Source organism: Pristiophorus japonicus, chromosome 7, assembly GCF_044704955.1.
Source record: "Pristiophorus japonicus isolate sPriJap1 chromosome 7, sPriJap1.hap1, whole genome shotgun sequence".
In the NCBI taxonomy this organism is placed as follows: domain Eukaryota; kingdom Metazoa; phylum Chordata; class Chondrichthyes; family Pristiophoridae; genus Pristiophorus; species Pristiophorus japonicus.
Genome location: NC_091983.1, coordinates 205,055,803 through 205,068,708, shown reverse-complemented (window position 1 = coordinate 205,068,708; position 12,906 = coordinate 205,055,803). Strand labels below are relative to the sequence as shown.

At 43.8% G+C, this 12,906-nt stretch overlaps 1 protein-coding gene across 1 annotated transcript in view; it reads right to left on the bottom strand.

The window, feature by feature from the left end:
• The window catches only part of plb1 (phospholipase B1), a 326,472-nt gene that overhangs the window by 160,854 nt on the left and 152,712 nt on the right, over positions 1-12,906 (bottom strand). Inside the window, exons 33-34 of the mRNA XM_070884250.1 lie at positions 11,360-11,431; positions 3,625-3,741 (exon numbers count right to left, since the gene is read on the bottom strand). Coding sequence (XP_070740351.1) covers positions 3,625-3,741; positions 11,360-11,431 — 189 coding nt within the window. The remainder of the gene's footprint in view (positions 1-3,624; positions 3,742-11,359; positions 11,432-12,906) is intronic.

Below are 12,906 nucleotides of genomic sequence, written 5' to 3'. Positions count from 1 at the left end.
CCTCTCGGAATGAGTGATCACAGTATGGTTGAATTTGTAATACAGATTGAGAGTGAGGAATTAGTGTCTCAAACGAGCGTACTATGCTTAAACAAAGGGGACTACAGTGGGATGAGGGCAGAGTTGGCTAAAGTAGACTGGAAACACAGACTAAACGGTGGCACAATTGAGGAACAGTGGAGGACTTTTAAAGAGCTCTTTCATAGTGCTCAACAAAAATATCTTCCAGTGAAAAAGAAGGGTGGTAAGAGAAGGGATAACCAGCCGTGGATAACCAAGGAAATAAAGGAGCGTTTCAAATTAAAAACCAATGCGTATAAGGTGGCCAAGGTTAGTGGGAAACTGGAAGATTGGGAAAATTTTAAACAACAGTAAAGAATGACTAAGAAAGCAATAAAGAAAGGAAAGATAGATTACGAAAGTAAACTTGCGCAAAACATAAAAACAGATAGTAAAAGCTTTTACCGATATATAAAACAGAAAAGAGTGACTAAAGTAAATGTTGGTCCCTTAGAAGATGAGAAGGGGGATTTAATAATGGGAAATGTGGAAATGGCTGAGACCTTAAACAATTATTTTGCTTCAGTCTTCACAGTGGAAGACACAAAAACCATGCCAAAAATTGCTGGTCACGGGAATGTGGGAAGGGAGGACCTTGAGATAATCACTATCACTAGGGAAGTAGTGCTGGACAGGCTAATGAGACTCAAGGTAGACAAGTCCCCTGGCCCTGATGAAATGCATCCCAGGGTATTAAAAGAGATGGCGGAAGTTAGAGCAGATGCATTCATTATAATCTACCAAAATTCTCTGGACTCTGTGGAGGTACCAGCGGATTGGAAAGCAGCTAATGTAACGCCTCTGTTTAAAAAAGGGGGCAGACAAAAGGCAGTTAACTATAGGCCGGTTAGTTTAACATCTGTAGTGGGGAAAATGCTCAAAGCTATCATTAAGGAAGAAATAGCGGGACATCTGGATAGGAATAGTGCAATCAAGCAGACGCAACGTGGATTCATGAAGGGGAAATCATGTTTAACTAATTTACTGGAATTCTTTGAGGATATAACGAGCATGGTGGATAGAGGTGTACTGATGGATGTGGTGTATTTAGATTTCCAAAAGGCATTCGATAAGGTGCCACACAAAAGGTTACTGCAGAAGATAAAGGTACGTGGAGTCAGAGGAAATGTATTAGCATGGATAGAGAATTGGCTAGCTGACAGAAAGCAGAGAGTCGGGATAAATGGGTCCTTTTCGGGTTGGAAATCGGTGGTTAGTGGTGTGTCACAGGGATCGGTGCTGGGACCACAACTGTTTACAATATACATAGATGACCTGGAAGAGGGGACAGAGTGTAGTGTAACAAAATTTGCAGATGACACAAAGATTAGTGGGAAACCGGGTTGTGTAGAGGACACAGAGAGGCTGCAAAGAGATTTAGATAGGTTAAGCGAATGGGCTAAGGTTTGGCAGATGGAATACAATGTCGGAAAATGTGAGGTCATCCACCTTGGAAAAAAAAAACAGTAAAAGGGAATATTATTTGAATGGGGAGAAATTACAACATGCTGCGATGCAGAGGGACCTGGGGGTCCTTGTGCATGAAACTCTTTTGAGTTTACCTGCAAAACATAAAAACATTAAACGGTGCCACCCGACCTGGGTGACACTCCAGACATTTACAAGGCCCCTTTTTTTTTCCCCCCCCTTTTTTTTTTTGTTTTTTTTTTTGTGTTTTTCTTTTTTGGTTTTTTTTTTGGGCACTAAAATTCCTTGTGCATGAATCCCAAAAAAGTTAGTTTGCAGGTGCAGCAGGTAATTAGGAAGGCGAATGGAATGTTGGCCTTCATTGCGAGAGGGATGGAATACAAAAGCAGGGAGGTCCTGCTGCAACTGTACAGGGTATTGGTGAGGCCGCATCTGGAGTACTGCGTGCAGTTTTGGTCACCTTACTTAAAGAAGGATATACTAGCTTTGGAGGGGGTACAGAGACGATTCACTAAGCTGATTCCGGAGATGAGGGGGTTACCTTATGATGATAGATTGAGTAGACTGGGTCTTTACTCGTTGGAGTTCAGAAGGATGAGGGGTAATCTTATAGAAACATTTAAAATAATGAAAGGGATGGACAAGATAGAGGCAGAGAGGTTGTTTCCACTGGTCGGGGAGACTAGAACTAAGGGGCACAGCCTCAAAATACGGGGGAGCCAATTTAAAACCGAGTTGAGAAGGAATTTCTTCTCCCAGAGGGTTGTGAATCTGTGGAATTCTCTGCCCAAGGAAGCAGTTGAGGCTAGCTCATTGAATGTATTCAAATCACAGATAGATAGATTTTTAACCAATAAGAGAATTAAGGGTTATGGAGAGCGGGCGGGTAAGTGGAACTGAGTCCACGGCCAGATCAGCCATGATCTTGTTGAATGGCGGAGCAGGTTCGAGGGGCTCGATGGCCTACTCCTGTTCCTAATTCTTATGTTCTTATATTCTAATAGGGCCATTTCAACCAAACCATTTCAGACCAGCTCTTTAAGGGCAGCCAGCAACTATTTACTAACTGCTGGTACCCAATATTGTACTCCCCACCCCCTAAGTATTGTCAGCAAGGCGTGCACTGAGCCATGTGTGCGACAACAATACTTTGCTGAGTTGACCATGCATTTTCAGGCGAGGTTAGCTACATGGAACGTAGGTGTGCGCCGCACCAAAACAGCAGTGATCCCAACAGTACTGCACTGCAATTGCAGTTTCGGCCTCGACACGACCTGCTATCCAAACCTTTTACTTTGTTAGATGTCAAGCCTAAGCCACCAGAAGCTCCACTCTTAAAATGAACAATTTTATGAGCCATTTGCATCTGCAATGTTTGAAAATGTTTTGACTCTCCTGCAATGCTTTTAAGAAAGAGGGGGAGGGGGAAAATTGGTAGAGAAAGACGGGGAAGCAAAACAAAAGGGATTGGTCGAGATCAGGGAACAGATCTACTGCACATGCACTCAGAGGTTATTGCTGTCCTTTTGTGACTGGAGCAGTATTCATGCTGTTTCTCCAGGGTTTCCACAGACCTTCCAGTGACGTTACAGTGGACAATTGGGAGAAACCCCCAGTTCCACCAGCTGTTAAGTTCCTGGCACAAACATACAAGTTTGACTTAATGCCAGTCAACGATAGACTGCTGTTGCTCCAGCCACAATCCTATAAAGAACTGACAGCCGAGCTGTGTCTTTCCAATGTTGATGAGGATGGTCTATTCCGTTCCCCTTCTTCAACTCTACTAGTTTATGTGGGTTGCAACTGTACTGAGGCTGGGAACAAGAGACGGATTTTCTGTGCAACCTGCCAAATAGGGATCCAATATTCTATCGCTGGGCTGCTGTAGGTGTTGCAGAACACTGAGATAGCTGACACTAACAAGAAGGACCAAGCTATCCTAAGGAAAAACATTACAGCGTACATATTTGCCTTGGACAATAGAACAGGGCGATAGTGAATCATCACCCTACTTGGCACTCTGCCCGATTTTCAGTTCAGAAACCCACACTGCATGCAAAGGAATTAAAGGTGATTAAGTTTAATCTTCAAAGTGCCATTTTGCTGAAACAATATAAGACTGTATTTATCACCAACCTTGTGCGATGGAACAGTTGTGGTCTCGATGCTCCCAGGGGCTACTGAAGTCAGCTGCCCAGAGTTATTTGGGTAGGTAAAATTACTGTTCTTGTATGTTCTCAAATAAGGCTGGTCCTGGTATTAGCACAGGAGAAACAAGAGAACTTTGATTAGTTTGCTGTTACCGGGAACAGTAGTATAGTGGTTATGTCACTGGACTAGTAATCCAGAGGCCTGGACTAATAATCTGGAGATGTAAGTATCGGGAACCAGCCTTAGCTTTGAGAATATATATATGACATTCAGGCTTGGGCTGATAGGTGGCAAGTAACATTCGCGCCACACAAGTGCCATGCAATAACTATCTCCAACAAGCAAGAGTCTAACCCCCTCCCTCCCCTTGACATTCAACGTCATTACCATTGCTGAATCCCCCACCATCAACATCCTGGGGGTCACCATTGACCTGAAACGTAACTGGACCAGTCACATAAATATTGTGGAAACAAGAGCGGTCAGAGTCTGGGTATTCTGCAGTGAGTGTCTCACCTCCTGACTCCCCAAAACCTTTCCACTATCTACAAGGCACAGGTCAGGAGTGTGATGAAATACTCTCCACTTGCCTGGATGAGAGCAGCTGCAACAACACTCAAGTTGCTCGACACCATCCAGGACAAAGCAGCCTGCTTGATTAACACCCCATCCACCACCTTAAACATTCACTCCCTCCATCACACCATGGCTGCAGTGTGTACCACCTACAAGATGCAGTGTGTACCATCTACAAGACGCACTGCAGCAACTTGGCAGAGCTTCTTTGGCCCAAACCCACGACCTCTACTACCTAGAAGGACAAGGGCAGCAGGCGCATGGAAACACCATCACCTCCAAGTTCCCCACCATCATCATAGGCGGTCCCTCGAACGAGGACGACTTGCTTCTACGAGTTCACAGATGTTTCGATGAAGGACCCGATGTTCCATTCCTGAACTCCAATTGAGGGGGTGGAAGATGCCTGTGCGTGAAATTTTTTAATGTGTGGTGACTGTTGCACTCCAACCACCACATGGGCTTGACAGATCTAGGTCTTGGTCCAGTGGCAAGGATTAACCAAGACGACTGGAGACCTGCTCTGCTGCACGGACCTAGCGTGCACATATATCGCAGTGCGCATACTGCCCCTGGGCCCTCGGCTCTTCTGGGCCCTGTACCCTCATCTGTCACACCTCCGCCACGATCTCTTGCCGCTCCTCCGCCCTAAACAGTTCCCCACCATCCTGACTTGGAAGTATATCACCGTTCCTTCATCGCCGCTGAATCAAAATCCCGGAACTGCCTCCGTAACAGCACTGTGGGAGTACCTTCACCACACAGACTGCAGCAATTCAAGAAGGCGGCTCACCACCACCTTCTCAAAAGGCAATTGGGGACGGGCAATAAATGCTGGCCTTGCCAGTGATGCCCACATCCCATGAATGAATTTTTAAAAATTGCCAATTCTGATTTGGTTATTATTGGTATTTTTATCCCCACATCGGAGAATAGTTCAGAATGAGTGATTTTCCCTCCCTTCCTGTGAGAAACCTTACCCAGTTGCAAAACTAAATACAGAAACCCATTATGTGGGGACACATATCCAAGTTCTATCCCTGCGTTCATGGGTAGTAATTCAACCACATTGGGTGTCCTCTATATGTTCCACCATTCACCATTTATATCTCCTATCAGATATCATCTATATACCTCATCATTCATTACTGAATATCTTCTATCCTCACATTCTTGATTGAGTATGGTATATATATACTGTTGTTTCTCATTGAGTACCATTCCACACCCTCTATATATCTTATCATTTCCCATTGGTGTCCTTGGTGCATTATCCCTCCTCAACCTCTCTGCAGCCTTTGACATGATCACCTACACCATGCTCACCTAATGCCTTTCTTCCATTGCCCTGCTCTGTTGAACTACCTCTGCTTGTTTCCACTCTTCTCTATCCGATTGTAGCCACAGCATTTCTATTAATGTTGTCTTTCTACCCCTGTATTGTTATCTCTGGGGTCTGCCAAGGACCCATCCTTTGTCTGCTCTTCTTCCTCATCTATGCGCTGCCCCTTTATAACATCATCCACTGACATGGTGTCAACTTCCACACGTACGCTAATGATACCCAGCTCTATCTCTCCACCATCTCTCTCACCTCTGACTGTCTTGTTAGGTTGCTTGTCTGAAATCCAGAATTGGATGAGCCATCATTTCATTCGGCTGAACATTGGGAAGACTGAAACCATCATCTTTGGCCCTCCCAGACTATTCACAACCTCTGGATCCTATTTGACCCTGAGCTGAGCTTCTGACACTGCATATTCTCCAAAAAAACATCCACTTCCACCTCTGTAATATCGCCTGGCTTCACCCCTGCCTCCATTCATTTGATGCTGAAATCCTTTGTCACCTTCAGATTCAGCCACCTGTATTGCAATTCTCTCCTGGTCGGCCTCCCATCCTCCACCCTCCATAAACTTCAGCTCATCCAAAACTCTGCTGCCCATATCTTATCCCGCACCAAGTCCTGCTCACCCATTACCCCTGTCCTGGTTGACCTAAATTGGCGCCTGGTGCGTCAAACCCTCAAAATAAGGATTTTCAACCTCATGTTCAAGTGCTTCTGTGGCCTCACCCCTCACTATCTCTATAACATTCTCCAGCTCTCGGAACCCCTTCCCCTTCCAAAGTCTCCCTGAGATCATCTGACTCTGGCCCCTTATGCATCCCCCTCCCTTCACTCCACAATTGGCAGCCGTGCTTACAGCCACCTGGGCCCCATGCTCTGGAATTCCTTCCATAAACCCACCTACCTCTGCACTTCTCTGTCCTCCTTTAGACCTTCTTTAAAATCCAGCTCCTTGACCAGTCTTTTGGTCAGCCCTCCTAATACTTCCTTTGGCTCAGCATCCATTTGTTTCCTTATGTTTCTATGAAGTACCATGGGACATTTTCCACGTTGAAAGTTCTACATTCAATATCCAAGTACCCCCAATACATGGCACAGAAGAGTAGAAAGATCACAAGCTCAATCTTGGAGTATCAGTGTGCGCCTGATTCAGTTTCTGACAGGGTTAGCTGATTTCTAGGCCAATCAACCCATGAGCAAGTTGTTACTGCTTACGGAAAAAATATTAAATATAATTCTACAATCTTAAACAAAGTATTAATACTCTTATTTTATCACTTCATTATTTCCCTTTTTGTTTGCACTCTATATTATCATTTTGAAATTTCTCCTTTGATATTTAGTTTGCAATCCCCAGTTTTCGGCATGCAGTCAATGTAATTATCTTTTTGCGATTCCTTCCATTGCTTTAATTTATATTTATTTTGTACTTAACGATCGTCGCTGGGTCAAAATCCTGGCATTCCTACGAACACTATTGCAGGGGCATGCCCAAGACAACTGTAATCTGGTTGCATGATTATAGTGCATCAGCCTCACAATGTAATTGTGCTCTTTGTTACATGAGGTGGCTGCTGGGTTGTAGGAGTTGCAGTGTGGTAACCTGACTCGGAGTGTCGGGCCTCATTCGGGTGGGCTAGGCTCTGAAGCATTTGGAGATGGTGAATCCAATGTTCATGAGGCCAGCTGGGTTGCGATGGGGAAATTGTTGGAGCAACTAGAAGAAAATAGAGTCTAATTTTTTTCTGAATTGTTGAAACCTTTACATAATTATTATGATCAAAATGTATTTAAAGTAGTACATTTGGGATGAATGGGCAGCTATCGTGGCGGCAGGATCTCAAAGAGTGTTTTTTGCGAGAATGAATTAGTTAGAACTTTTTTGGATAGAGAATGTGATTATGCAGATTTTGTTGGAGCAAGTTTGGCTGGAAAGTTTTTGGGGAACAGAACGTGTTTGTATTCAGTTTATTTTTGGCTGGAATGTGACTCGGGAGAAAGTAGAAACTGCCGAGAAAGGTTTTTGCATAGAAACATAGAAAATAGGTGCAAGAGTAGGCCATTCGGCCCTTCGAGCCTTCACCGCCATTCAATAAGATCATGGCTGATCATTCCTTCAGTACCGTTTTCCTGCTTTTTCTCCATACCCCTTGATCCCCTTAGCCGTAAGGGCCATATCTAACTCCCTCTTGAATATATCCAATGAACTGGCATCAACAACTCTCTGCGGCAGGGAATTCCACGGGTTAATAACTCTCTGAGTGAAGAAGTTTCTCCTCATCTCAATCCTAAATAGCCTACCCCTTATCCTAAGGCTATGTCCCCTGGTTCTAGACTTCCCCAACATCGGGAACATTCTTCCCGCATCTAACCTGACCAGTCCCATCAGAATCTTATACGTTTCTATGAGATCCCCTCTCATCCTTCTAAACTCCAGTGAATAAAGGCCCAGTTGATCGAGTCTCTCCTCATATGACAGCCCAGCCATCCCTGGAATCAGTCTGGTGAACCTTCGCTGCACACCCTCAATAGCAAGAACGTCCTTCCTCAGATTAGGAGACCAAAACTGAACACAATATTCCAGGTGAGGCCTCACTAAGGCTGTGTACAACTGCAGTAAGACCTCCCTGCTCCTATTCTCAAATCCCCTAGCTATGAAGGCCAACATACCATTTGCCTTCTTTACCGCTTGCTGTACCTGCATGCCCACTTTCAGTGACTGATGAACCATGACACCCAGGTCTCATTGCACCTCCCCTTTTCCTAATCTGCCGCCATTCGGATAATATGCTGCCTTCGTGTTTTTGCCCCCAAAATGGATAACCTCACATTTATCTACATTATACTGCATCTGCCATGCATTTGCCCACTCACCTAACCTATTCAAGTCAGCCTGCAGCCTCTTAGCGTCCTCTTCACAGCTCACACCGCCAGCCAGTTTAGTGTCATCAGCAAACTTGGAGATATTACGCTCAATTCCTTCCTCTAAATTGTTAATGTATATTGTAAAGAGCTGGGGTCCCAGCACTGAGCCCTGCGGCACTCCACTGGTCACTGCCTGCCATTCTGAAAAGGACCCGTTTATCCCGACTCTCAGCTTCCTGTCTGCCAACCAGTTCTCTATCCACGTCAGTACATTAGCCACAATACCATGTGCTTTGATTTTGCACACCAATCTCTTGTGCGGGACCTTGTCAAAAGCCTTTTGAAAGTCCAAATACACCACATCCACTGATTCTCCCTTGTCCACTCTGCTCGTTACATCCTCAAAAAATTCCAGCAGATTTGTCAAGCATGATTTCCCTTTCATAAATCCATGCTGACTTGGTCCGATCCTGTCACTGCTTTCCAAATGCGCTGCTATTTCATCCTTAATGATTGATTCCAACATTTTCCCATTACTGATGTCAGGCTAACCAGTCTATAATGACCCGTTTTCTCTTTCCCTCCTTTTTTAAAAAGTGGTGTTACATTAGCTACCCTCCAGTCCATAGGAACTGATCCAGAGTCAATAGACTATTGGAAAATGATCACCAATGCATCCACTATTTCTAGGGCCACTTCCTTAACTACTCTGGGATACAGACTATCAGGTCCCGGGATTTATCAGCCTTCAATCCCATCAATTTCCCTAACACAATTTCCCACCTAATAAGGATTCCTTCAGTTCCTCCTTCTCACTAGACCCACTGTCCCCTAGTACATTCGGAAGGTTATTTGTGTCTTTCTTCGTGAAGACAGAACCGAAGTATTGGTTCATTTGTTCCCCATTATAAATTCACCTGATTCAGATAGCAAGGGACCTACGTTTGTCTTCACTAATCTTTTTTTCTTCACATATTTATAGAAGCTTTTGCAGCCAGTTTTTATGTTCCCTACTAGCTTCCTCTCTTACTCTATTTTCCCCCTCTTAATTAAACCCTTAGTCCTCCTCTGTTGAATTCTAAATTTCTCCCAGTCCTCAGGTTTGTTGCTTTTTTTAGCCAATTTATTTGCCTCTTCCTTGGCTTTAACACTATCCTTAATTTCCCTTGTTAGCCATGGTTGAGCCACTTCCCCGTTTTATTTTTACTCCAGACAGGGATGTACAATTGCTGAAGTTCATCCATGTGATCTTTAAATATTTGCCATTGTTTATCCACCATCAACCTTTTAAGTATCCTTTGCCAGTCTATTCTAGCCAATTCACGCCTCATACCGTCGAAGTTACCTTTCCTTAAGTTCAGGACCCTAGTTTCCGAATTAACTTTGTCACTCTCCATCTTAATAAGGAATTCTACCATATTATGGTCACTCTTCCCCAAGGGGCCTCGCACAACAAAATTGCTAATTAGTCCCTTCTCATTACACATCACCCAGTCTAGGATGGCCAGCTCCCTGGTTAGTTTCTCGACATATTGGTCTAGAAAACCATCCCTAATACACTCCAGGAAATCCTCCTCCATCGCATTGCAACCAGTTAGGTTAGTCTAATCAATACATTGATTAAAGTCGCCCATGATTACTGCTGTACCTTTATTGCACATCTCCCTTATTTCTTGTTTGATGCTGTCCCCAACCTCACTTCTACTATTTGGTGGCCTGTACACAAGTCCCACTAGCGTTTTCTGCCCTTTGATATTCCGTAGCTCCACCCATACCGATTCCACATCATCCAAGCTAATGTCCTTCCTTACAATTGCATTGATTTTCTCTTTAACCAGCAACGCCACCCCGCCTCCTTTTCCTTCCTGTCTATTCTTCCTAAATGTTGAATACCCCTGGATGTTGAGTTCCCAGCCTTGGTCCTCCTGGAGCCATGTCTCCATGATGCCAATCACATCATATCCATTAACTGCTATCTGCACAGTTAATTCATCCACCTTATTCCGAATACTCCTCACATTGAGGCACAGAGCCTTCACGTTTGTCTTTTTAAGACACTTTGCCCCTTTAGAATTTTGCTGTAATGTGGCCTTTTTTGTTTTTCGCCTTGGGTTTCTCTGCCCTCCACTTTTACTGTTCTCCTTTCTATCTTTTGCTTCTGACTCCATTTTATTTTCCTCTGTCTCCTTGCATAGGTTCCCATCCCCCTGTCATATTAGTTTAACTCCTCCCCAACAGCACTAGCAAACACTCCCCCAGGACATCGGTTCTGGTCCTGCTCAGGTGAAGACCGTCCAGTTTGTACTGGTCCCACCTCCCCCAGAACCGGTTCCAATGTCCCAGGAATTTGAATCCCTCCCTTTTGCACAACTCCTCAAGCCACGTATTCATCTGAGCTATCCTGCCATTCCTACTCTGACTAGCACGTGGCACTGGTAGCAATCCTGAGATTACTACTCTTTGAGGTCCTACTTTTTGATTTAGCTCCTAGCTCCCTAAATTCGTCTCGTCAGACATCATCCCGTTTTTTCACCTATATGCACCACGACAACTGGCTGTTCACCCTCCCTTTTCAGAATGTCCTGCACCCGCTCCGAGACATCCTTGACCCTTGCACCAGGGAGGCAACATACCATCGTGGTATGTATAGTATGCTTGCATAGTATGATTGGCAGGAGTTAGAGAATTAAACTCAACACTGGGTCAAAATCTTGTGATTCCCTGTACGATGCCATTGTAGATGCATCATCAGCTTGAGGACTACCGCAGTCTAATATTGTTTCTCAATTTTACAATGGACTCTGGTGACAGCTATGCTAACCCACACAGAAAGGCATGACAACCCATAGGAAGCGAGGAGACAAATAAGAGTTGGTAATCATAGAAAAATAATAAAGTCTATTTGCAGACCCTTTTTCATACAAATTATACCTTTGAAGGACAACTGATGTTAATGGGATCATCAAATGTTTGATTGAAAGTCTTTCCGCCCAGTGGCTCCAGCTGAAAGAAGACAAAAAAAAGTCACAACAAGGAAAAGTAATTCAGCTCGTCCAACTGGCTTTGTTTCTGAGCCAGATCTGACCATTTATTTATCTATTTCTTATCCCAGACTCGTATCCCTCTTCTCTCCATTGAATCAGGAGTCTGTTGAACTATTTTTTTGATTGCTTCAGCTGAGCCAGTATTTCCTACATTAGGTGGTAGTAGTCCATTCCAGAAGTCAAATTACATGCAATTACATAAAATGTACAGCACAGAAACAGGCCATTCAGCCCAACTGTCTATGCCAGCATTTTGCTCCTCACGAGCCTCCTCTCATCCCTCTTTCTCTAACTTTATCAGCATATCCTTCTATTCCTTTCTCCCTCAGGTGTTTATCTAGCCTCCCCTTAAATGCATCTATGCTATTCGCCTTAACTATTCCATGTGGTAAGAGTTCCAGATCCTTACTACTCTTTTGGTAAAGAAGTTTCTCCTGAATTCCCTACTGCATTTATTGTTGACTATGTTATATTTATGGCCCCTAGTTTATGTCTCCCGCACAAGTGGATACATTTTCTCTGTGTCTATCTTATCAAACCCCTTCATAATTTTGAAGACCTCTATTAGGTCACCCCTCAATCTTCTCTTTTCTCTTTCCTGATAAGTATAAGCTCTTAGTTCTGATATCATCCTTGTAAGTTTCTTGCACCATTTCCTGTGCCACTTTATAATTGTGGAGACCAAAACTGTGCACAGTGCTCTAAGTGTGGTCTAATCAAGATTCAATACAAATTTAACATAACATAAATGTAAGTCTGAATAAGTTGTTCACTGTGTTAAGTTTATCTCTTCATCTATTAATAGTTTCCTGTATCTTTTTTCTATCCTGTTTCTCAGCAGAATACCTCTTGTATGGGATAAATTCATATTGATTCTAGTCTATATTGCTGACTTGTAATAAGAACATAAGAACATAAGAATTAGGAACAGGAGTAGGCCATCTAGCCCCTCGAACCTGCTCCGCCATTCAACAAGATCATGGCTGATCTGGCCGTAGACTCAGCTCCACTTATCCGCCCGCTCCCCGTAACCCTTAATTCCCTTATTGGTTAAAAATCTATCTATCTGTGACTTGAATACATTCAATGAGCTAGCCTCAACTGCTTCCTTGGGCAGAGAATTCCACAGATTCACAACCCTCTGGGAGAAGAAATTCCTTCTCAACTCGGTTTTAAATTGGCTCCCCCGTATTTTGAGGCTGTGCCCCCTAATTCTAGTCTCCCCGACCAGTGGAAACAACCTCTCTGCCTCTATCTTGTCTATCCCTTTCATTATTTTAAATGTTTCTATAAGATCACCCCTCATCCTTCTGAACTCCAATGAGTTCCCTGAAATGGATTAGCATGTCAGTCCGTTGTACAAACAAGTACTCAAGATGGAAGCTTAGGGATGCGTAATAAATGTGATGGGTAACAAATAGAGCCTTGCCAAGG